At 51.8% G+C, this 25,504-nt stretch overlaps 1 protein-coding gene and 1 long non-coding RNA gene across 18 annotated transcripts in view; both read left to right on the top strand.

Annotated features, from left to right (window-relative positions):
- PLEKHA6 (pleckstrin homology domain containing A6) overlaps positions 1 to 25,504 on the top strand; it is a 145,767-nt gene that overhangs the window by 21,440 nt on the left and 98,823 nt on the right. The window contains exon 1 of one of the 17 annotated variants that reach the window (XM_058700889.1): positions 9,652 to 9,759. The exons of the other annotated variants lie outside the window; for them this stretch is intronic. Coding sequence (XP_058556872.1) covers positions 9,698 to 9,759 — 62 coding nt within the window. The 5' untranslated portion in view covers positions 9,652 to 9,697. Of the gene's footprint in view, positions 1 to 9,651; positions 9,760 to 25,504 lie in introns of those variants that run through there. 17 annotated transcript variants of the gene reach the window in all.
- LOC131495768 (uncharacterized) lies at positions 5,607 to 6,226 on the top strand. The gene is made up of 2 exons (XR_009254114.1): positions 5,607 to 5,879; positions 6,111 to 6,226. It is a non-coding gene; the product is annotated as an uncharacterized LOC131495768 (long non-coding RNA).

Here is a 25,504-nt window from a genome sequence, read left to right as displayed (position 1 = left end):
AGTCACGTGGCCCTGAAATCCCCGCGGGAGCCGATGGAGCATGCCCAGCTGCTTCTGCCTGGGAAAGATGCTGGATCCTGCAGTCACAACAGCATCCTCTCCCCGCGCCAGGGACCTGCCAGCCGGAGAGATGACTGATTAGACCGGATCAGATCCAGAGCCCCGCTCTTCAGACGGGGGCCCTGAGGGGCGGGGGAGGAGGACCCCAGCTGGCCGGAGCTGGGGGAGGGGTGCCTAGGGGCCCGGAGAGTTCTAGCTTTTCAACGCGGGGCACACACCTCTGAAGCCGGTGAGTCTGTTCTGATGCATCATATAGATGAGGCGGGAGGAGGAAGGCTGTGCTCTGGTCAGGGCTGGCAGCCGCCCGCCGTGTGAGTCTGGGCTGCTGGCACTGTGGTGCCACTGCCTTCCCTGTCCCTCATTCTTGGCAGCCTCACTTGGGGATCATGGATGCTGCGGATGCTAATTATAACCCGCTCTGTGCCCCCACCCCCACCTCCAGGATCCCCAGTCTGGGCTGATGCTGTTTGCATTTCTTTCATTTGAATTGCATCTCTTGGGTGAGGCCAGCTTTGGTGCTGCCAGCTTCCTAGGGTCTCACTGCCCCCCTCCCCCCCCCCCCCCAGCCTGGCTAGAGCAAAGAGGCCAGCCCCACCTTGCCTCTAATCTTGCTAGAAGTGAGTTGAAGGCCAGCAGGAAGGAAAGGTGGAGGGGTGTCCAGGGGTGAGGCTCGGGTCAGCCCCAGGGACTCACCTCCCTCCGTGTGGAGAGGAACCAGGCCATGTGTATTTTAGGGGCCCGGGGTGGGGGCCCAGGGCCGCTGAGGCCCTTGGATTCTTAGGGGCATCTGATCTCTGGGATCTCAGGTTTAGTGGAGAGCACCTGAGGAGCTGAGGCCTGGTACGTGAGCCCAAGGGGATGGGTTTGTAACGGTGGGGTCGGGCTGCAGCTAGCAGGGCCTCAGCCGTATTGTGTGAGCTTCTGGGCAAAGGAGCAAGGTGGGGGAGCTGGCAGAGAGGGGTGGTGAGAGATCGGGTGGGGGTTGGGGGGGGATTCGATAGGAAGGCAGAGGGAGAAGAGAGGCGAGAGAGATGCTCTTGGCGACCGCAGACAAGCCAGGGGAGGGAAGAGAGGGGGCCGGAGCCTGGGAAGGCTAGGGATGGGAGAACCAGGACAGAGGGAGCCAGCCCTAGGGCTCAGGGGTAGGGAGGGCTGCAGAAAGGGGAAGATGGGGGGAGGGATGGGGTCAGAGTCAGAGCCAGAGAGGGTGGAGGCCTTCTGAGCTTGGCAGGTCTTTCCCTATCCCAAGAGACCCCTCGCCCTCAATCTGGCAGTTTGGGTGGTCTCCTGGACGCCGGCTGGGGTGGGAGCCCTGTGGGCACGTCTCTGCTTGAGCTTGCTGTCCAGATGGCCTTGGGGGCATCGTAGGCACCCACCCTACAAATCCCCCAAATCCTGGCTTCCAGGCCCCTCTCGGGGAGCGGGGAGCTGGGGAGGATTTCTGTGGCCTCCCCCCTCAGGGAAGCTGCGTTTCAGCTTGGACAGGAGATGAGCAGATCCTGGTGGTGGAGAGGAGGTGGGAGGGAGGTCCCAAAGAGACACTGCTCCTCTCTCTTACACAGCCTGCGTGGGGTCCTGGAAGGGCCGGATGGTGTCCTGAGGCTGGGAGCCATCTCTCGGTGGGGGTGACAGGAGGGGCCGGGCAGCCTGCCTGGCACCATCGCTGGGCTCCCTTATGGAAAACGGGCTCTCTGTGTCCCCTCACAAGGGCGCAGAGAGCCGGGCTGCAGATATGAATTATTAAAAGTCCTTGGTTTTCCAATCAGTGGCGAGGTGATAAATGTGTTAGCTCTGGTGTGTAATTAATCCTGGCGGGTGGCTGCACAGGCTCGAGACAATGGGGGCTTTTTTTTTTTTTTTTTTTTTTTCCGCCCGGTTCAGCTTTTTTCCCATCTTCCCAGGAAGGTGACTATGCAGGACGCATTACACAGATAATTACTTTTAACGCGTCTGCCTAGATTATTGAGTTGGATTCTTCCTGCTCGGTGTAAATGAAGTAATTACCGAGGAAGTCAGGGAGCTCGGCAGCCAGCTCTGGCTCCCAGGCTGACATCACGGCCTGCCCAGGCCCCGCCCGTGGCCTTGGCCTCAGGCGAGAGAGATCCTGGGGCCCAGGGCAGTGGACAGGAGAAGCTGAGCCCAGAGGGGGCCCAGCCCAGGGTGAGGAAGCTCCGTGTCAGCCGGTCCTGGTCAGCTGCGGTCTCTCTGTCTTCCTCCCTGGCTTGTCGTGGGGTTCCCCGAAGCCACTGGTACCTGGCAGGGACCCCATCCACATGGGCCCCCCAGAGGAGGGTCAGGAGGACGAGGACTGTCACTGGGCGTCAGGGAGAGCTTGCTGACCGGCAGGGGCCGGTGGCTGCGGGAACGGGTCCTGCTTGTCAGAGGTTTTGCCCCTTGGGTTGAGCTCTGGGCTGAGGTGGTCTGGAGGCCAGTGCACTAGTGGGATTGACTTTGGCAGGCCAGCCCCCAACCAATTAAAAACATATTGAGAGAGGAAGGAACACTTTGGTTAGGAAACATTTAGAATAAATGTGGAACAGAGACAAAGAGGACTTGAGGCCGGCTGAGTGGGACCCTTCCCTTGACAACTGTTCAGGTGGGTTCCTGCTTGGCACCCGCACCTCCAGAAGCCCCCCAGAGACCGTCTGGCCCAGCCTCCCTCCGCGCCCAGACGAGCCCTCTGTACCCTTCCAGGTGGGAGCACCAGCCTCCAGCGACGGGGAGCTCATTACCTCACCAGGCAGCCTGTTCCGTGGTTAGAACATTCTATGTGGAATCAAAATCGGCCCACTTCTAAGGTCTGCCCTTTGGTTCTGATTCTTTGAAGCAGAACAAAGCAAGTCAAGCTCTGTTTCCCATGGTGATACCGAGGGTTTTCTTCACATGAAAATAGCATATAATAATGTGTGGATGTAATGTATTTTATGTAACCAGTTTTGTGTTGGACGCTTATAAGGCGTTAGCCTTATTTTCCCTTTGCAAATAATACGATGTGAACATTTTTGTGCAGAAGGCTTTTTCTGCAGTTTGGATGATTTCCTTAGGATAAATCCCAAGACACAGAATTAATGTGATGAAGTATATACATTTATTTATTAAAAAAATTTTTTTAATGTTTATTTATTTTTGACAGAGAGAGAGACAGGGCATGAGTGGGGGAGGGGCAGAGAGAGAGGGAGACACAGAATCCGAAGCAGGCCCCAGGCTCCGAGCTGTTATCACAGAGCCTGACGCGGGGCTCGAACTCACAGACCGCAAGATCATGACCTGAGCCGAAGTCGGACGCTCAACCGACTGAGCCACCCAGGTGCCACAGTATATACATTTAAAAAATTACTATTCTGAGTAGAAAAGTAATACATAGTCATTAAAAAATATAGAAACATATAGAGAAAAGATTAAAATTACCCATAATTGTCTCAGAGATTTGGTATATAATTTTACCATTTTCATATCTATATGTTTTTACGAATTCATGCACAGATGCATGACTATATTAGCAAGATATGCATGTATACATTAAGATTTTGGACCAAGAATATATATTTTTATCACTTACATAAGTGACTTCCTAGTGTTGAATTATATATCTATTCCATTTATTTGTTTAATTGACCCCCTTGTTAAACTAGGGGTTTCCAACTTTTTGCTTTTATATTTAAAAAAAATTTTTTAATGTTTATTTTTGAGAGAGAGAGAGAGAGAGCGAAAGAGCACCCGTGGGGGAGGGGCAGAGAGGGGGGACAGAGGATCCAAAGCAGGCTCTGTGCTAACAACAGCAAGCCCAGTGCAGGGCTCGAACTCACGAACTGTGAGATTATGACGTGAGCGGAAGTCAGTCGCTCAAGTGATTGAGCAACGCAGGCGCCCTCAATTTTTTTGCTTTTATAAACAATGCTGCAATGAACATATAAATATCTTAATCTTTACATATATCAATGATTTTTTCCCCTTAGGCTACCTTTCTAGAAATAGAATTGCTGTGTTTTTATTTATTTTATTTATTTTTTTTAAAGTTTTTATTTTATTTTTTTTAATGTTTATTTATTTATTTATTTATTTATTTATTTATTTATTTTTAACGTTTATTTTTGAGACAGAGAGAGACAGAGCATGAACGGGGGGAGGGTCAGAGAGAGAGGGAGACACAGAATCGAAAGCAGCCTCCAGGCTCTGAGCCATCAGCCCAGAGCCGGACGCGGGGCTCGAACTCACGGACTCACGGACCGCGAGATCATGACCTGAGCTAAAGTCGGATGCTTAACCGACTGAGCCACCCAGGCGCCCCAATGTTTATTTATTTTTGAAGGAGAGAGAGACAGAGTGCGACTGGGGGAAGGGCAGAGAGAGAGAGAAAGACCTAGAACCCGAAGCAGGTTCCAGGCTCTGGGCTGTCAGCACAGAGCCGGATGTGGGGCTTGAAGCCATGAGCCATGAGATCATGACCTGAGCCGAAGTCGGACGCTTAACCGACTGAGCCACGCAGCACCCTTAAAGTTTTTATTTTAATCACCCGGTGCTCATTGCGATCTGTGCCCTCCTTAATCCCCATCACCTATTTCACCCATTCCCTGGCCCACCCCCTCTCTGGTAACCATCGGTTTGTTCTTTGTAGCAAAGAGTCTGATTCTTGGTTTTTCTCTCTCTGTCTTTTTGCCTTTTGCTAGTTTGTTTTGTTTTTTAAATTCCACATATGAGTGAAATCATATGTTATTTGTCTTTCTCTGACTTATTTCGCTTAACGTAATACCCTCTAGCTCCATCCATGTTGTTGCAAATGGCAAGACTTCATTCTTTTCTGTGGCTGAATTGTAATCCACTGCATGTATATCCCACATCTTCTTTCAACGTTTGTTTTTTTTTTTTTTTTTTTTTTTTTTTTATTTTTGGGACAGAGAGAGACAGAGCATGAACGGGGGAGGGGCAGAGAGAGAGGGAGACACAGAATCGGAAACAGGCTCCAGGCTCCGAGCCATCAGCCCAGAGCCTGACGCGGGGCTCGAACTCACGGACCGCGAGATCGTGACCTGGCTGAAGTCGGACGCTTAACCGACTGCGCCACCCAGGTGCCCCTCCCACATCTTCTTTATCCATTCATCCGTCGATGGACACTCGGCTTGCTTCCACATCTTGGCTATTGTAAATAATGCTGCTATAAACACAGGGGTGCATGTATCCCCCTGAATTAATGTTTTTGTGTTCTTTGGGTAAATACCCTGTGATGCGATTGCTGGATCCTAAGGTAGTGCTGTTTTTAACTTTTTGGGGAAAACTCCGTACTGTTTTCCAGAGTGGCTGCACCAGTGTGCATTCCCACCAACAGGGAATTGCTGTTTTAAGACATTTTGATGTATTTTGCCAAATTCTTGGCTGGAAATTACTAATTTACGTTCCCTGCAGTTGTGTTTGAGAATGTATTTTGTTACGCGAGCGTCAGCATCGAATATTGAAACATTTTCATTGCTTTAATCCCTTGCTTCTTCATTGTTTTAACCCATTGGTTTGATTAGTGGTGAGATTTAAAGTTTTATTTTTAAAAATTTTTTTTTAATGTTTATTTATTTTTGAGACAGAGAGAGACAGAGCATGAACGGGGGAGGGTCAGAGAGGGAGACACAGAATCTGAAACAGGCTCCCGGCTCTGAGCTGTCAGCACAGAGCCCAATGTGGGGCTCGAAGTCACAAACCGTGAGATCATGACCTGAACCAAAGTTGGACGCTTAACCAACTGAGCTACCCAGGCGCCCCAGAAAGAGGTGTATAAAGTATGAATAGTCCATCTGTTGTCATTTGTTCGAGATTTTGGTTTTTCTTAAAAGGTAGTTTAGGGGCGCCTGGGTGGCGCAGTCGGTTAAGCGTCCGACTTCAGCCAGGTCACGATCTCGCGGTCCGTGAGTTCGAGCCCCGCGTCAGGCTCTGGGCTGATGGCTCGGAGCCTGGAGCCTGCTTCCGGTTCTGTGTCTCCCTCTCTCTCTGCCCCTCCCCCGTTCATGCTCTGTCTCTCTCTGTCCCAAAAATAAATAAAAAACGTTGAAAAAAAAAATTAAAAGGTAGTTTAGTGCAGTTGTCAAGATGGCAGTTATGGGGTGAAATTTGGGTTGAATCTGGACTCTGTCATTTACCAGCAATATGACCTTGACAGTGACTTAAAAAAAAAAACAACAAAACTCTCTGTGCCTCAGTTTCTCCATCTGTAAAATGAAGATAACAAAGTTACCTATTTCCTGGACTTCTTGTAAAGATAGGTGAAGTCATTTATGCAGAGCAGGTAGAATCATGGCAAGCAGAGCGACACGTGTGTTTGCTATTATCTTACCGTTATTGGTTTGTGCGAAACACACACATATCTCAAGACAGTATCATGATCTCCCTTCCTCCAAGCACCCCAAGTCTCCTTGTCCCAGACTAAGTGCCCCCATGCCTCCAATGATCCCACTTCCTTTTTCAGGCTTTTCTGGAGCCTTACTGGGGTGTGGTCCCACCAGCACAGAGCATGATGAGGCAGCCACACCCCATTCCCAGGATGATCCCCTGGAATGTCGCACTTCTGGGGACTGCTGGCGGGTACCCGGATGAAGGGGATTTGGCTCCTCTGGCATCTTCTGCCAACGGGACACTCCACTGGAGCCCCCTCCCCGCTGCGTCCGTCTGTACTGATCAATCCCTCCTTATTCCTGTGAGCCCGATTTGCATCTCCCAAAGTAGCAATAAGAGAGAGTTGGGACACTGCCCGCCCGGGTTGTGGGAAGGATGCCCGTCTGGAATTTGAAGACATTAGATTCAAATCCTGGTCCAAATTAGAGGCTGTATGATTTGTAACAAGTCACTTCATATCCCTGAGGTTTTTGTTTCCCGATCTGAAAAATGGGGTTTGTATCACTACCCACGTAACTAGTTGATCGCTAGAAGAGTAACATACATGGAAGTGCTTTGTAAAATGCAGATAATTATACAAACGTCAGTTCGATGTGTGCATTTGAACAGAATGTATCAGAAGGCGATGCTTTATCTCAAAGGTCAGACCAGAGCCAAGGTGGGTTAGTAGGAAACGTGTGTTTAGGGCTGATGGTATTTAGGGTGACTGTCCAATCTGCCTCCCTCACTGAATTTAGTCTCTCTAGACGGTTGGTCCTGATGGAGTGGATTCAGGAAATAAGGTGGGGTATATCAATGCTGATCTGATACGCATTCATGGGTGCTCAGGCTTTACTCCTGCAGGGTCGAGGACCCCCTCCATGGAGAAAGCGAGGTCCCTGTTTAGCTCTGACATCACCATAGCCACCCCGTCTGGCTCATCATCACCTGAAAACCTGAGTCCTTAACCGCAGGTCCCAATTTGCTTTTAATCGGCCCGATGCTTGCGATTAGCCTGTTAAGTTCACCCTGGCCCCTGGTGGTGAGGTCGTTGTTCTGATTTTGCTGGGTTCCTGGGTCCTCATTGGCATCAGTGGGCCACCCAGAGACCACAAGCCTGCTTGCCTCGCCTAAAACTGTGACTGTCTAGAATGGAAGAGGTCATAGCGGGGAAGGAAAACCTGCTGTTGGAGAGGTGGGGTGGTGGGGTGGGGAGGAGCTTCAGTCTCCTCATCTCGAAAAGGGGAGTGATAATTCCTGCCCGGCCTGCAACACGGAGGTTCAACTGAGTTAACGTAGGAGGTGGGTACGGACATAAAGCCATGCAACATGAAACTGCTTTATCACATCAGGTGTGAAAGCCTTTCGGAGTTGCACAAACAAGCTCGGCGTCCCTGGGTCCCCTGTCCCTTATCAGGCATTCCTCCTACTATCTGGTAGTTCCTGGTTCCTCCCCGCAAACCGTGGTTGATTTGAGGACCTTGGCACATAGCAGGTGCTCAATAAATGTTGGTTGGTTATAGGAGCTTTGGATGGAAGAGAGTTTGGGCTCAAGGAAAGCTTCTGTTGGTATGTGGCAGGCTTGGGGGGGGGGGGGCATTTATTTCCTGTCCTCAGCCTTGCCCCTGGCTCCGCTGGACTGAGTTTCTTCAAGGCTAGAGATGGTCTTGAATTCGTCTTTGTCTTTGTGATGTTTCGCACAGAGCCAAGCACGTAGCAGTTATTTGGTAACTGCTTTTTTTAAAAAATTTTTTTAAATGTCTATTTATTTTTGAGAGAGAGAGAGAGACAGAGACAGAGACAGAGTGCGAGCCGGAGAGGGGCAGACAGAGAGGGAGACACAGAATCCAAAGCAGGATCCAGGCTCCCAGCTGTCAGCACAGAGCCCAAAGCGGGGCTCAAACTCACAAACTGCGAGATGGTGACCTGAGCCGAAGTCAGAGGCTTAACCGACTGAACCACTCAGGTGCCCTAGTAACTGCTTTTTGAATGAATGAATGATTGAATGAATGAATGAGCGAGACAGAGTAAGGTGATAGAGCATGGCCCTGATAGTCAGATGAGCAGAATCTTAGAATCCTGGCCCTGCCGCTTTCTTTTGGCGAATGTTTACCGTATGCCCATTATGTACCAGGCAGGTACTAGGTTGCAAAAATGGATTTTTAAATTCACAGTCTAGTTAAGGGAGCAGACGTGTGAGCAAATAATTGTCCTGTATGCGATAGAGACATATGCTACATATGTTGGTGGCCAAGAAAGAAAGTGGGAGACTGTCCCTGGAGAGTCAGGAAAGGATTCCCAGGGAAGGGGTCTGAAGCTAGATCTCGGCAGTGTCTCACTGGAACTATAGCCTCCTTCACAGAGGGGAGGGCGAAATGAAATGACATAATGAGTGCACCATCTGACGCTGAATAATCGTTTAATAAATGTGAAAAAATGTCCCCTTGGAGCGGGTGATTGCTTTGTGGGGGAGGGGCAGGAGCCAAGAGCCGAAGGAATTTCCGAAGCTGACCCACAGAGCTGAACTCCTTAGTTCTGCCAGCTAATCGCTGTGCGACCTGGAACAAGTTCCCTCACTTCTCCAAGTCTCAGCTGCCCTAGCTGCAGGGTGGGGACCATGGGTGTGTTGTACGGGTCGGCGGAGGAACTTCACGCCCAAGGCCCCTAGAACGTGCTTGGCACGTAGTAAATGCTAGAACATAACAGCTCCCTTTTTATGGCCAATGTAATTCATGGAGAGGCTACGTCTACACGCAGACACACACAGGTTGCATGCCCGTTGACTCCCAGATATGCTCAGAAAGGAAGGTGGGCAAAGGGAGCCAGGGTTAGGCTGAGGGACAGTGGCTGAGTCTGAGAAGCCCTCCAAACTCCCGTAGAAAAGGTTGCAGGGATGAGGCTAGGGCAATGGGGCGATGGGTGGGGGTGGAGGCCGGCTGGTGGCTGGTGCCTCCTAACTGTTGAGCTGGGGGACCCGCCTCAGGGAGACCAGGACGTGGTCCTTTGACAGCAGGAACTTAATTCCCTCAGGCACGTAGGCCCGGCCCCGGCCAGTCCTGCCGGCAACATCCCAGGGCTCTGTCGCCTGACTGGTCCCCTGACCTTCCACAGCAAGGCAGCCTGGCGGCCATGCTGGGTTGCCGTGGTAACTGGCAGCCTCCCAGCTGGGTTGCCTGGGTAACCAGTTAGCTGGTATTGGGGGAGGAGGAGGGGAGCTGGGGGGAATCGGCCTCAAAGAGGCAGAGAAGGACAAGGGCGGGACCAAGACGAAGACAAATCCCTGATGCCCCCAGCACAGCCCTCTCCAGTCTCCCTCATGGGATTGGGAAAGCCCGAGAAAGGCAGGTAGGAAAGGATGTGTTGTTTCCTGCCGTGCAGGTGCGTGCGTGTGTGAGTGTGTGTGTTTTGTGGGATGAATCCTCTTGGCCAATGCAGGACATTGGGAAGATCTGATAGGGCCGGGCAGCATCTCCCAGGCAGTGAGATCCAGAGGGGAGGCCATGAACCAGCCAAACCCCGATCTCAATCCTGGTCCCCCCGCCTCCTGGACGATGTCACCTCTTTGAGCTCTAGTTTCCTCATCTGTAAAATGGAGGTGCCAACACAGACCTCCAGGGACATTGTTTGGGACAGTGGCTGTCTCCGTCAATGGCGGCTTCCCGCTCTCCTTCCGTGCTGATTTTCTATTCCGTGAATGCTTTCCAGCCACCAAGGGCTTGTATCTGGGGCCCCTGCGGCAGGGGATGGGGGCGGGAGGGTTGGAACCCTTGAGGACCCAGAGACGTGACTTTCACCCTCAAGAGTTTACCATCCCAATCTGCTGAGGGCTGGAAGCAAGTTTTTATAAGTGGGAACGTCTGCAAGAAAGTTTTCAAAGTAAGGCCTAATTGGAAATTGTGACTGCAACCAGTAGAAATACCTTCTCCCACAGAACCGGCCGACACGTCTGTGTTACCCTGACTCTGTGTGGTGCACACCAGCTTCCTGTTAGATTTTAGTTTAGTCTGGCCTGTTTTGTTAAAAAAAAAAAAGCGTTGGCTTCTCAGGTTGATTTCACGCCCACCGGCGGGTCACCCACTGCCTTCAGCGTGACAAGCGCTGAGAAACACGCTCCCTCAGGTGTGCGTGGGGCCTCGGGCTCCTCTCACCTTCTGGTTGGATCCTCACAGCTCCAGTCGGTGAGGTAACTGAAGCTCAGGGGTCACGTGGCTTGCCCAAGCTCACAGATCAGCGGTTGCTGCACATGCGATTTGCCCAGGGTCACAGAGCCAAGGCTTGACCCGGGGTCTCTGTGGCTCAGGCGCGTGAGGCACCCCTGTGTGTGCTGATCCCACTGCGGTGAGAGGAGCTGGAGGGTTCTTCTTGGGGAGAAATTGGGATCTCAGTTCTGCCCATTGGGATCTCAATGCCCAAAAGGATCTGTCGCAGCCGCCTCGAGGAAACTGAGGGCCCGGAGCCGAGCGCAGAACTCCGTGCGTCTGGTCCGTTGTCACAGGGATGGGAGCGGCTGGGTGACTGAGGAGGGCTGTCGAAAGATGAGACTGAGTCTGAAGCAGCCTGGGTGCTCCCTCAGCATTTGCGAGGGGTTAAGTCTGGGAGGGCGGTGGGCGGCGGGGAGGGAGGCCTGGCCGAACAAGGAACTTTTCTGGTTACTGAGCTGGGCTGGGTAGGGCTGTGAGGAAAGATTCCGTGTTGGGGTCCTGGGGCCATGCCTAAAGTCCTCAGATTTTCTGACAGGAAAGACTTAAGCCAGTCCCCTGAGAAGCCAGCTTTTAATTGTCTACCTCCTGTGCCGCCACAGAAATGATAGTCAGCAGGAGGCCTGCCAAGCGCGGACCTGACCGCAGAGTAGGTTCTGCTGAAGGAGAGCTTAGCACCAGGCAGCTGAGGCTGGGAGTGGCCGGAGAGGGGAGGGCACGAGGGGCTCTGGAATACTCAGGCAGAATCCTACCCGCCCCCCCCCCCCCCCCCCCCCCCGCTCCATAAATATTTACTGTGATCAATCCAAGATAAGGCCCGAAATAAGAATCAGGAGCAGGGGGCAGAATCCATACTGCTCGGTTCTGTTCTCAACCCTGCTGTGAGAATTTAGCCTCTCAGTCCCTCAGAACTTGGTTTCTCCATGTGGAGGGGCTTAGAAGATGGGTGCAGTTCAGTCCCTTCCCACCGCAGACTTTGCCCTTTGCAAACAGAAGCGCGGGCCAGGCATTTATAGCAGAGAGGCACTTCCTTTCCGTTCGGGTGTATTCCCTTTCCAGCTTCCACACGTCACTCCACTGCACAGAAAGCTGCCCAATGCACCAGGTGCCCAAGAGGGGGCTGCGGGGTAGCGTGGTGGGGCCGGTGGCACAGGGCCTGCGGCTCTAGAGGCGATGGGGCAGGGGGCGCCTCGAGCTTGGCCTGTCTCTCTGGGCTGGCCTTTAATTTCTTCAGCACCCACTGATTTGAATGTCAACACTTCCAACAGTAAAAACGAGAACAGTCAGAGGTATCTTGTCCAGGCTCCTGATCTCAGGCTCTTGGTGCCTTTGTAACGGGTCAGGCCAGGCCGGTGGGTGGGTGACCAGGAATTCTGATGGAACTCGAGTGGGATGGAAGTTTCTGTCCGAGGCTGGGTGAACGGAGGCTGGGGAGATGGGTTCCCAGTAAGGAGAGTCAGTGGCTTGGGATCATATGGGGAGACTGTGCCTTGCTTGAAGATAAACTGATTCACACTGTGAAGCTGGAAGAGTATCCTATAGGTTCCCCCTTGTCGCTGTACCCACACGTTCTGCACGTACCCAATAAACTATATACCATATTCCTTCTAGCTGGTCCAGGGGGACTTTTGGTGCCCTCTTTTTGTGAAGAACCTGCAGTTCTGAGCCAATGGCCACTTACTCAAGACCACATTGAACGGTGGGGGGAGAATCAGAATTAGAATTTGTGGCCGTTTCCACATTTCCTGCCCGAGCCCTCTCCTTACCCCTCGTGTGACCCAAGTTTGAATGCAAATACATTAGCAGTGAGATCATGGAGATGGGGGGAGGGGTAGCTTGTGATTATTCTTTTGGCTCCATTTTGTCGTGGCACCCCCCCCCCCCCCCAACAGTCATGGCTCATTCATGGCCGCTCAGGACCGCCCGGCTGGCCTCCTCTCCCTAGGGGCCCGGAACCTGTGTCCTGGGAGAGGTGTGGGGGGAGGGAGGGCTGCCACTACCTGGGGCAGTGGGGTGGGGGGTGGTGTGCATGTGTTATTAGCATGTTCGTGTGCATATAGGGAGGGACCGTTGGCCGCTCCTGGTCTGACCAAGGGGCCCTTCAGATCATGCAGAAAGCAAGCCACCAAACTGCTGAGGCAGAGGCTTGGAGGCTGAGCTGGGCTGGAGGGGGAATGAGAGAGTGCCGGTCCTTACCACTCCCTCCTCCACACACAGCCGAAGCGGGGTGGGGGGTTGTTACCTAATGGGGCCAGTTCCTCCAGCAGTCATACATGGCTTCCTTTTGTGGCACAGGCCTTGTCTGAGTCCAGAAACCCTCTGTCCTCATTCAGGCCCAACCTAACCCTCCAGCAGCAGCCTGCAAAGTGGGCTTGACCCGTTCCTTTCTTTTCCCCTGTCTGCTGCTCCCGAATGTTTCCACCCGGCCCCGGTATCCTTATCACGGGGCTCACTTTGTGGGACCACTGGCTCTGTAGGACTTGTACTGTGGGTGAGGCTGGACCACGGGCAGAGCGCATACAGGCTTTGATGGGGGGATAAACAGGGAGACCCCGCAGACCCGCCTCGGGGCGGCAGATCCCCCATGGGACGAAAGCAGGAAGACGAAGGAGAGACCAAGAGCTCTGGGGGAACAGATGGAGAGTGTGTGCCTTTCGATGGGCCGCCTCCGGCCAGCTGTTCTGGAGGCCCAGCAGGTGAGCCACAGCAACACAGAGAGTGCCCAGACTCCAGAAAAGACTTTGTTGGATCTAAACGGGAAGCATCTCGGTTGGGCCCGGCGTCTTCCAAATCTGGTGTTGTCAGGACCAAGGCCAAGTTATCAACACTTACACTTATTAAGTTATATGTATTTTTAAAGTGTCTTTTATTGGTTGAAACAGCCAGTTGGAAAGAGAAGTGGTTCTGAAATGTTGTCATTCACATATGTCCTTCCCTCTGATAAATTTGTGTCTCCCTACGGCGATTAGCACACTGCCGTGAACCAGCGGGTACTTGATCGTACCTTCCCCCACCTTCCCCGGGCAGTATGCCTGGGGATGCGGCAACTTGCAAGGCGGTAAGATGCAAAGCTGCTCTCAGCCCAAAGCTTTGGGTGGGCTGAGACCTCAGATCTCTCCACTTTCTGGCTCAGAGCCGGGATCGCTGTCTCCCAGCCATCGGCCGAAGGATTTGTAGGTAGAGTTTGATGTCACTTTTTGCATCCTTCTCTGCGTTTCTCCTTGGACGCATGGCTTTGTCCCTCGTGCTGGGGCGCTCAGATGATGCAGATAAGGTGCTGGCCCACAGTTTAGTTTGGGTTAGGCAGTGCTGAGCCTCTTTCATTCTTTTTGAGGATGACTGTGTATTTTTCATATTTATTCGAGAAGGAGCAAGCTCTTTTCAGCCAGCTTAGAGGAGTTCATCACTCCTGCAAGAACCTTGCCGGATGACAAGTCAGGGGAAGGGGATGGCCGCAGAAGCTCATTTGCATATTTCCCACAAGCCTTCCTTTGGCTCAATTTCTCAGCCATCCCAGGCAGGTTGTAGTCTGGGCATTGCTGTCATTTTTCTCTCCGTCACATGCGCCAGAATCTGTGGGCAGGTCCAGGCTAAATGTAGCTCATTATAAACACTGTACTTGGGTGTCAGAGTCTGTTTTTTCTAGACTGGGAGACCCAGACAGGAGAGCGACCCGGAGTCTCAGCTTTGGAAGCAACCTTTCATTTGGTCCAGCCCCCCTCCCAGATAGCAGTCACCTTCCCAGACGCATGATCACTGTATTCCCCAGTGACTAGGAGCACTCCCGTGTGAAGCAGCCTTGGGCCCTGGTAGACGGCTCCAACGTGTAGCCTTCCTTAATGCTGATCTCAAGTTGGTCTTCTACCCTTTGGTAAACTTGTCTCGATCCTTTGGTTTCAAGAGTCAGGCAAGTGTGGAGAGACATTAGGACACAGTAGGAAAAATCTAGGCTCTGGGGTCCTCTGCCTCGGCCCGCACTTGACTTCACGCTCACCAGCTGTGTGACCCTGGTCGTAATCCTAACCTCTCTGAGCCTTAGTTTTATGCACCTGTAAAATAAGAATAGTGATGGCACTTACCTCATAGGGTTGTTGAGAGGATTAAGCCAATTATCACATGTAAAAAGCTTAGAACAGGGCCTGGCAACTGGAAGTCACTTGGCACATTGTAGCTTTCATTCTCTTAAAATAAACTGTCTAGAATTGAACACAATACTCCAGATAGGGTCTATTCAACAGGACTCCGATGCCCCCTACTTGACAATCTACTTCTTTTTCTTTTTTTAACGTTTATTTATTTTTGAGACAGAGACAGACAGAGCATGAACGGGGGAGGGGCAGAGAGAGGGAGACACAGAATCCGAAACAGGCTCCAGGCTGTCAGCCCAGAGCCCGACGCGGGGCTCGAACTCGCGGACCGCGAGATCGTGACCTGAGCCGAAGTCGGACGCTTAGCCGACTGAGCCACCCAGGCGCCCCTTGACAATCTATTTCTATGACCTCAGACTAAGTTTGTGAGTCACTGCTATTTAAATTGAGCTCACTGTGCTGGAATCCTCAGGTTCTTTTCCCGTGGACAGCTGTTTAGACCTCCTCTTTCCTACATAAGTGATGTGATGTGTGAGTTAGCGGGAAGGTCTTTTCTCTCTCACTGGGTCACTTTTACTCTTCTCCGTTCATCCCGATGCACTTGCTTATCAAGTGAGCTGAGCATGTACGGTCGGGGCCTTCCTTACCTCCAAATCCAGCTCTGACACTTCCCAGGCCTACAGGGCAAGGGACACAGGTGCCCCAGGCATATCCAGAAGGCCTGGTTTCAACGCAAACCTCTGAGACCCTCCAAATCTTTGCTCTTCATGAACCAGCAGCGTCGACATCATCTGAGAGTTTGTTAAAAATGTGGAATCTCAGGCCTCACTTCCAACCTACTGAATCAGAATCTGCGTTTGGCAGGATCTCCCGGGTGACTCATACGTACATTGAAATTTGCAAAGTACTGCCCTGCATTACTCAGCTTGGGGTAGGAAGGAGGGTCAGGGGGGGAAGAATCCTGTCTTCCAAGATCTCACAATGAGTCCTACTGACCAGGCTCCTAGGGACAGACATAAAACTATTTCTAAGATAGTCCGCGTTCTCTGTCTGCCTCTTGGCATGCCAATAATACGGTTTTTCTAAAACACTCATGCACTTTAGGAAAACATAGATTGTGCACTTCCCCCATTTTCTTAGTAACATGCTCTTGAGCATACTTCAAAACCTGGGGCTAGTATGTACAGTTAGAATCTTGTTGATGTTACATGTGGGGTTTTACATTTATGAGCTATATCGTTTCGTTGACGTGAGGCCCTTATTCCGGTATATGGAATGCTGATTCTGCCATAGGTGTGTTAGCCGCCCAGCCTGGCTTTGTCAGTAGCAAATCTGGTAGCCTCGCCTTCTGAGGCTTTGTGCCAACCGTGGATGAACACGTGGAACACAACAGGATCGCAACAGACCTCTGTGGCACACCATCAGAGACTCATTCCTTGCCTGTGCCTGGGCCTCCACCTCATCAAGTTGGTCTATGGTGTCATGGTCTTGGTCTATGGTCTATGTGCCAGGCATTAGTATTTTAAAAGCTCTCTGGGTGGGGCGCCCGGGTGGTTCAGTCAGTTAAGTGTCCAACTCAGGTCACCATCTCGCAGTTTGTGAGTTCGAGCCCCGCGTCGGGCTCTGTGCTGACAGCTCAGAGCCTGGAGCCTGTTTCAGATTCTGTGTCTCCCTTTCTTTCTGCCCCTCCCCTGCTTGCACTCTCTCTCTCTCTTTCTCAAAAATAAATGAACATTAAAAAAAAAAAATAGGGGCGCCTGTTTGGCTGAGTCAGTTAAGCGCCCGACTTTGGCTCAGGTCATGATCTTGTGGCTTGTGAGTTCGAGCCCCGTGTCGGGCTCTGTGCTGACAGCTCGGAGCCTGGAGCTTGTTTCGGATTCTGTGTCTCCCTCTCTCTTTGTGCCTCTGCCCCGCTCATGCGCGCTCGCTCTCTCTCAAAAATAAATAAACACTAAAAATAAAAAAAATAATAAAAGCTCTCTGGGTAATTCTGGTGTGAAGGCAGGATTGAGAACCGCTGGGCCAGATTACCTCTGACATGCATGCTCTTCCCCTCTGACCTCAGAGGCTCCCTGATGCCTGGTAGGCATCTTCTGGGGGCTCTGGTCCCAAGCCTGAGGTCTGCTGGCTAAGGTCCATGGAGAGAGGGCCTGGCTGGCTGGTATAGCACAGAGACCGGGCACTGGGCATGCCATGCAGGACTACAGGGCACTCCTGTCTTCCCCAAATCCCTGGGAGAGGACGTGGGGTGGCTGCTGTCAGCCACGTGCTCTCCTGCCCTTCTCGGAACAAAAGGATCATCTTTTGGTTGGACACCAAGCTCTGATGTGAGCTTCTTTCCTGTGTTTCTGAGCTTGCGGTGTAAGGAGAATAGCCAGCCAAAGGCCAGCGTAAGTCAGTTTCAGCCTAAGTCAGTCAAGATGGCTCCCTGCCCGCTTCCTCTCTGTGCCCCACGTTTCTGTCCTCCTCTGTCACCCAGGAGGTGACAGCACCTCTGAGCCTTCTCTTGCAGCTCTTTCCCCTCACACCCCACCCCCACCCCCCACAGGCCCAGGGCTGCCCCATGTGGGAGCTGCAGCAGCTCCCAGGAACCTTTGCTCACAGACACACGAATGCACGCAGACCCCCCTGACTTGGCACTGGGGGGTCGGAGCACCTGCTTACCCAGCTGGCTCATCTGGGGCAAGACCGGCTTCTACCCCGGGGCTCAGGATGTTGCTGTAAGCATCCCTTCCCTGCTTCTGCGGTAGGAGTGTGTCCAAGATCTGTGTTATCTCGTCCTGTCCCCTTCCTCCCCACAGTCGCCGCTGGGTCCCCAAGTGTCTCTGCAGTGGGCTCGTTAATTGGCGCTTCAGCTGGCTGATTGACTCTAATGCGGGTGAACATTTATTTACCCCAGCAGCCGCCTCTCAGACAGCCGTTAATTGCAGGCACGAGAGAGACAATAATTATGGGATAATGGGTGGCTTTTGTGTGAGTCCTTCTCCTTGCACTGAGTCAGCAAACACGAGGGTTTGTTTCCTAACATTCAGCTACCCTGCTGAGGAGATGCCGCAGCCCTGCTCACTCCACCCCTGTCACATCCAGGGGCCTCCCCTCAACCTGGGGTTTTGTCCCTGGGTGACAGAGAGCATGTCCCTATCTTCAAAATGTCGCCTCTTAATTCCCATGCAGTCGTGACCCCATTTTTAGGATTTGTGAGGTTGAATTGGTGCCTTTTTGGAAAGTCACACCTGTTTTTTCGAAAAGTGTGTAAGTGAATGCTAAAATGTATGCCTTATTCCACTGGCCCTTCCTCGTCTCTGTTAGTATTTCACAGTTGTAGTTAGCGTGTGGCCATTGTCCTGTGTCACGTGTTGTTTTGTGTATAACGTTATTTTACACAGATACTTCCAGGTATGCCAATGGCCCATACATTTGTCATTTTAAATAGCTATAAATAATTCCGTCAGGTTACTTCATTACTGGAGTGCTCTTCTCTTATTACTGGGAATTTGGGTTGTTTCCAATTTGTTGCTCTTATGAATAGCTGTGCTATGAACATCTTTATATGTTACTGATTTTTTTCCCCCCAGCTATTTCCCAGCGGGGTGAAGTGAATTATGAGTCATATAGATCTGGCACAGTGCTGAGAAGAGCTGAGGTGGGGAGGAAGCTGGAGTCTGGGGGGGGGGGCAGGCAGGGGATGTTCAACTGGTTCCCTCCCTTCCTTGGCCCAAAGTACAGTTCCTCCGTGCCTCTGTCTCACCCATCTCTAGTGTGACCGTGGCTCCAACTTGCCCAGTAACAGCCCAAGTTAGTGAAATAGAGGCCTCGTCCTCTGGTTCGCTATTGATCACCCCAAAATGTAGTGGCTTAGAGCAGTAATGTATTGTTACCTCTCAGGGTTCTCTGGGTTACCGGGCTCAGTGGGGGCTTGCCTGGGTGTCTCCTGCCCTTGTAGTCATCTGAAGGCTGGACTGGGCCAGAAAGGCAAGGTGGCTTCTTACCCAGCTGTCATTGGTGCCAGGGGAATTCAGGAGAGGGAGAGGTCACTTCTGGCTGAGGCCATGAGGCCAGACCCCATGGAAGGCATATGCGTGTGTGTGTGTGTGTGTGTGTGTGTGTGTGTGTGTGTGTGTGTGAGAGAGAGAGAGAGAGAGAGAGAGAGAGAGAGAGAGAATGAGAGAGAGAGAGAGAGAGAGTGAGTGTCTGGGGCTGTTAACAGAGCACCTACATGTAGCCTCTTCCCGTGGCCTGGACTTTCCTTGGGGACGTGGCAGCTGGTTCCAAGAGGGTGAGTGTCCCGGGAGAGTATTCCAAGAGATCCACGTGGAAGCTTCAGGCTTTTTTTTTTTTTCTTTTCAACCTTTTTTCTTTTGTTTTCTTTATTTATATTTAAAAAACATTTTTTTAATGTTTTTATTTATTTTTGAAGGAGAGAGAGACCGAGCCTGAGCAGGGGAGGAGCAGAGAGAGAGGGAGACATAGAATTTGAAGCAGGCTCCAGGCTCTGAGCTGTCAGCACAGGGCCCGATGCGGGGCTCAAACTCACAAACCGTGAGATCATGACCTGAGCCGAAGTCGGACGCTCAGCCGACTGAGCCACCCAGGTGCCCCTTCTTTATTTATATTAAAGTTTATTTATTTTGAGAGAGAGAGAGCATGAGCAGGGGTGGGACAGAGGGAGAGGGAGAGGGAGAGGGAGAGGGAGAGAGAGAGAGAGAGAGAGAGAGAGAGAGAGAATCTCAAGCAGGTTCCGTGCTGTCAGTTCCCATCTCAGGAATCATGAGATCATGACCTGAGACGAAATCAAGAGTCTGCCGCTCAACCCCAACCGACTGAGCCACCCAGGCGCCCCAGAAACTCTTTTTTTTTCTTTTTTTCTTTTTTGGGACAGAGAGAAACATAGCATGAACGGGGGAGGGGCAGAGAGAGAGGGAGACACAGAATCGGAAGCAGGCTTCAAGCTCTGAGCCATCAGCCCAGAGCCCGACACAGGGCTCGAACTCACGGACCGCGAGATCGTGACCTGGCTGAAGTCGGACGCTTAACCGACTGCGCCACCCAGGCGCCCCAAGAAACTCTTTTCTTAAAGTAATCTGTACGCCTAACGTGTGGCTCGAACTCACAACCCCGAGATCGAAAATCACATATGCTCCACTGACTGAGCCAGCCAGGCACCCCTTGGGGTTTCTTATGCCCAAACCTCAGAATTCACACAACCCCACTTCTGTTACATTCTGTGGGTCCAACCGAGAGCCGCAGACCTGCCCTGATGCCCAGGGAAGGAACTGACTCCACCTCTCAGGAGAGGATCAGCAGAGAATTTGCATCACCTTTGTTCCTCCCGCCCTGGAAAGAAAACTACTGGTCTCTCATGAATCCCCTGCGTGGCTGCCTCTGGAGAGGCGGTAAGAAACCCCACCCCTTCATTTCCATTCCAAATCCAGCCCTTCACGAGGCACGGAAGCCATGTGACCTCTTCTCAGAACCTTCCTGAGGCCCCCACAGAAGTCCTAGCTCTCTTCCTGCATCTGGCCTCCCTCCCCCTTTCTAGTCTTTGGTCACGCTGTCTCACACAGCTCTCAGCACATCCTGGCACTAGGTTACTTATGGGCTTGGCTTGCTAGGTTGTAAACTCCTGCTTGAAGGCAGGCACTCTGTCCTTGTTCATCTCCACACCTACCCTCAAGACCTAGCGACTGGCATGAAAAGGGGCCTCCATAAATTCTCTTTCCTTCCCCCTTTTCACACATCGGACACTCCACTGTCTGTTGAATGGACGACTCGATTATCTTATTGGAAGGCAGGGGGCAGGGAGGAGGACAAACATTTACTGAACACTCAGTGTGCGCACTTACCGGCACTGGCTAGGAGCTTATACTTATAAATTATCTTAATTTTTACAGCAAGCTGGGAAGGACGTGATAGTATCCCTGTTTTGCAGATGATGAAGGTGCGGTGGGGAGATGTTATGTGGTGTGTCCAAGGTGACATCGTTGGGTCTCATGGTTAAAAAGTTGTAGAGCCGTGGGGCACCTGGGTGGCTCAGGAGGTTGAGCGTCCGACTCGGGCTCAGGTCATGATCTCACGGTCCGTGGGTTCGAGCCCCGCGTCGGGCTCTGTGCGGACAGCTCGGAGCCTGGAGCCTGCTTTGGATTCTGTGTCTCCCCTTCTCTCTCTGCCCCTCCCCTGCTCAAGCTCTGTCTCCGTCTCTCTCAAAAATAAACATTAAAAAAAATTTTTTTTTAAGTTGTAGAGCTGAGATTGAAACCTAGGTCCTTGGGAACTTAGGGCAAATCTTCTCTCCTGGACCCTTAACCTCTTGGAAGCTCAGTTTCATCACCTGTAAAATGGGGTGGACAATAGTTGTTTGTCATTTGGACGGAAGGAAGACCTGTAGAATATCCTGTGCTCGGTGTAGAGCGGGCACATACTCCACATTACCCATCGTGGTACGACTTCTTGTTCTCAAGGGTTTGGCAAACACTATACATTTGGGATGGCTTTCTGGCCAGTGACGGTTGATGGAGCTGCCCCGCTAGGTCTCTGGGTGTGTGCGTTGTTCACCGACACAACGCGTAATCACTCTGGTACATGCTTCCAGATTACATCCTTCCCTCCCTGTGGAGCACGCTCACAGCCCTCTCCCATGGACTGTCCTCCAGCGGGCAGCCTCTCACCTTCTTTCTAATCGCCCTGCAGACGGCCAGGACCCAGTCACCCAGGTGGCCTCCCTTAACCACATCCAGGCCTGGGGAGCCCATCTTCCCCCATTAATTGCTTTTGTTTGCTCCTTGAAAATTAATCCCTAGGGGCGCCTGGGTGGCGCAGTCGGTTAAGCGTCCGACTTCAGCCAGGTCACGATCTCGCGGTCCGTGAGTTCGAGCCCCGCGTCAGGCTCTGGGCTGATGGCTCGGAGCCTGGAGCCTGTTTCTGATTCTGTGTCTCCCTCTCTCTCTGCCCCTCCCCCGTTCATGCTCTGTCTCTCTCTGTCCCAAAAATAAAAATTAAAAAAAAAAGTTAAAAAAAAAAAATTAATCCCAACAAGGACCCATTCATTCATTCTCTTTCTTTTTCCTCATCCTCATTCTCGTTTGCTCCCCTCACCTCTCCGCTCTGATTCCATTTGGGGGTCTCTCTCAGTCTCACCACACGCAAGGACCCTGTTCAGGATGAGTGTGCAGTGGGAGCATTCCACCGGATGAGTTATGATATGGCCTGGAGACGAGACTACGGCGCTGGGAAGGGGGTTTCGTGGTAGAGCTAGGGACAGCAGTAATTTACGTCTTTCCTTTCCTGATGCCCTTCCCTCTTACTGCTCTGGCTCTGGCCTCGTCATTCTCTGGCTCGAGATGCTGCCTGGGAAGGGAGAGCTGGCTAGTCTCGGCGTCCGTTAGTCTGGTCTGGTCCTCTGTCCCTTCATTCCAAGGCCAGGCCTCTCTTCCACTCCCCTGCCTGGCTACCGATGTAGAACATGGAGTGGCCAGAATCACAGAAGGCAGAGGGGGTTGGATTTTTTTTTTTTTTTCCTTAACTCTTCTCACACCCTTCCCTCCAAAGATCCAAACTGAAAAGTCTGGGAGTCCAGAAAGACGTGAGCTTCTTAGAATTCTTTCCTCCTAGCGCTGGTCATTTGGGAGAGCAGCATACTCAGGGGAGGTGAAATGGAATCCACCCCAGCAAACCGCCTGCCAGGAGCCATGGAGGAAGCCTCTCCAGACCCCACTCTCTTCATCTCTCTGGTCCAGCATCAGCAGGGGCTCCTCTCAGACCGTTGCTAGCTTTTGTGATTCTGGTCCAGTCTGATTCTGTTCCTGGACGCCTGGAGTCCCACAAATCTTCAAGCGCAGAAAAGCATTTCGTGCACCCATGAGGGTTTGCAAATGTATGTCCTTCATGCTGACAAGCCCACGGTGGGGAGAAGTAGAGGGAAGAAAGTAGAGCTACGTGTAAGCTGGTCCGCTGGTGATTCTGCGAAAACACTTTCTAACACACGCACGTGCACGCGCACACGTGCCCTTCCTTGGGGTCTGGCCCGATGGCCCTAGCCGGAAATGACCTCTCTTTCCACTGAATTCCTCTGGCATCAATGACTCAGAACACTTAACAGAAAATCTATGGGTTTTTTTTTTTAAGTTTATTTATTTATTTTTGAGAGAGAGGGAGAGATTGAGAGAGAATGTGCAGAGTGAGAGGGAGAAAGAGAGAGAGAGAGAGAGAGAGAGAGAGAGAGAGAGAGAGAGAGAGAATCCCAAGCAGGCTCCACGCTGTCAGTGAGAAACCTGATGTGTGGCTCGAACTCACAAAACATGAGATCACGACCTGAGCCGAAATCGAGAGTCGGATGCTTAACCAACTGAGCCACCCAAATCTGTGCTTTTAGGGGCACCCGGGTGACTCGGTTGGTTGAGCGTCCAACTTCGGCTCCGTGCGTGACCCCACGGTTATGTGAGTTCAGGCCCCGTGTCGGGCTTTGCACCAGCAGCGAAGAGCCTGCTTCAGATCCTCCCTCTCCCTCTCGCTGTCTGCCCCTCCCCCACTCACACTCTCTAAGAGAAATAACTAAACATTTTTTAAAAATCTACGCTTTTGGTTGTAGGGTGGTTGTAGATCCTGTTGGACTAATACACTGGGGATGGATTGTAGAAGGCCTTGTATTTTGAGCTAGGAAGTGTATCCTCTATCCCGTAGGCATGGAGATACGATGAAGGCCCGTGAGTTAGGGCATTGTAGAATCCGCATCTGGAGAGAGCAGGGAGACAAATTCAGGAGCACACGTTCATCTCCAGGGCAGTGGGACTGGGGATAACATGGCTCAGGCAGGTCGCTGGGTCATGTTTAATCTCTACTCATGTATACTCATGTTTAATTTAGCCTATATCATGGACAGGGAAGATTGATTGGTTATGGGGCTTTCTTTTTTTTTTTTTTTTTAATGAGTATTCATTTTTTTCCATTTGAATCCAAGTTAGTTAACATGTACTGTAATAATGATTTCAGGAATAGATTCAGTGATTCATCCCTTACCTATAATACACAGCGCTCATCTCAACAAGTGTCCTCCTTAATGCCCATCCCCCATTTAGCCCATCCCCCCACCCAACAGCCCTCCAGCGACCCTCAGTTAGTTCTCCGTATTTAAGAGTCTCTTATGGTTTGTCTCCCTCTCTGTTTTTATCTTATTTTTGCTTCCCTTCCCTTATGTTCATCTGTTTTGTCTCTTCAATTCCATATATGAGTGAAGTCATGTGAGATTTGTCTTTCTCTGACTTATTTCGCTTAGCATAATTCACTCTCGTTCCATCCATGTTGTTGCAGGTAATGGAGGTTTCTGATGACATACTCAGAGCTATTTCAGGGGCTCAGGAGGTGAGGTTGGGAATCCAAGACCTAGGGTAAATCTTCAGGGATAGAGTTGAGTTGGTGACTGGAGGCAGAAGCATTATGGGTAGGGCGTAGGGGACCAGATGAGGGATTAGGTGGCAGGACCCCTTAGAAAGCCCTGCCTGACACTAGAGAAGTTTACATTGAATCATCCCCATATGTGAGGGCTTTTGCCCTGGAACACCTTAGAGGTACCTCTTAGCTGAGGCCAGGTGACAGAGGACTGTAGTAGAACGGTGGCCATGGTGCGGGTCGAGGGAGGATTGAAGGAAGGTACAGATGTCATATTGGCCCCATTACCCCCATTACATGCTCAGAATAGATGGCCCTTCCATTCTCCCTGGGGGCTCAGCCCTTACTGCCCAGATAGAAAAGGGGGAGGAGGGAATGACATGGCTCCTTGTCTATCAGCTTTCTCTCAAGGTCACTTTTGTCTTCCCTCGTTGAAACTGGCACCATATCCCTGGCACTGCCGTCCCTGGAGCTGCGATCCCCAGTCGCTCTGGCAGAGAGCAGAGAAGGGTGTAGCTGCCTACTGAAGCTTCAAAGATGCACTTGAGAGACGGGCTCGTCCTCCAGACTGTCCCCTAATCCTGAAAAATAGCCTTCCCCCACCCCCTCTTGCCAAGAGAGGCCTTCTCTAGAGCCTTTCTCGGGTCGGGGAGGAAGGGAAGGACTCCGTTCAAGGGGCCCAGCCTGGGTGTCTGTACATTGAGGGGAGTTGTCTGCATGCTGGGCAGAGGCCAAGCTAAACACCCCCCTACCAGCTGCCCCAGCCATCCTGTTTTCCTGGCCGGGCTGGGAATGGGGGCTGGGGGTGGGCCGTAGGTTAACCCTTGAGAGGCCAAGGGGAAGGAAGGAGTCCAGGGGGGCGGTGTCTCTGTCTGATTCCTAGATAGGTGGTCTCATCAAGACCGAGTCCAGAGCCGGCCTCCGGTGGTGATCTTATGAGGAGTGTCAGTGTGTTTCATAGGTAATTACAGAAGTTCTTCGGGTGGTCAGGGTCTTTGAGTCGCGCCTTTTCTCGGCACAGAGTTGGAAGAGTTCACTGAGCAGGATGAAAGGGAGTTTTGTTCCCACCCACCTTGTGGCCTGCCCCACCTGACTCCGCCCTCTGAGCTGGGGGTTTGTGTTAGCCTCGCTGTTTGTCCTGGTCTCCTGTCTGGGAGCAGGCTTGCTTGGGGGGAGCTTTTTCAGGGTCCCCGGGGTGCAGCATGTCTAGTCCATTCTGCCTGCTTCCCCGCATGCTTCCAGGGAAGGTTCTGAATTCTCTTCCTTCCCCTGCCAGTCAGCATCCTATCACTTTTAGGTCTTTTGTGTCTCAGACCCAGAGAGAAATGGATCAAGACTGGACCTTGTCAGAACTCAAAAGCTCAGAGGGACCTTACAGTTTTTAACAGGCTGGCTGAGAACTCTTTGTCTATCAAGAGCAAG

The sequence above is a fragment of the Neofelis nebulosa genome, chromosome 15, assembly GCF_028018385.1.
Source record: "Neofelis nebulosa isolate mNeoNeb1 chromosome 15, mNeoNeb1.pri, whole genome shotgun sequence".
NCBI classification, from domain to species: domain Eukaryota; kingdom Metazoa; phylum Chordata; class Mammalia; order Carnivora; family Felidae; genus Neofelis; species Neofelis nebulosa.
The sequence above is the reverse complement of the archived record's forward strand: the minus strand, read 5'-3'. Positions and strand labels throughout refer to the sequence as shown.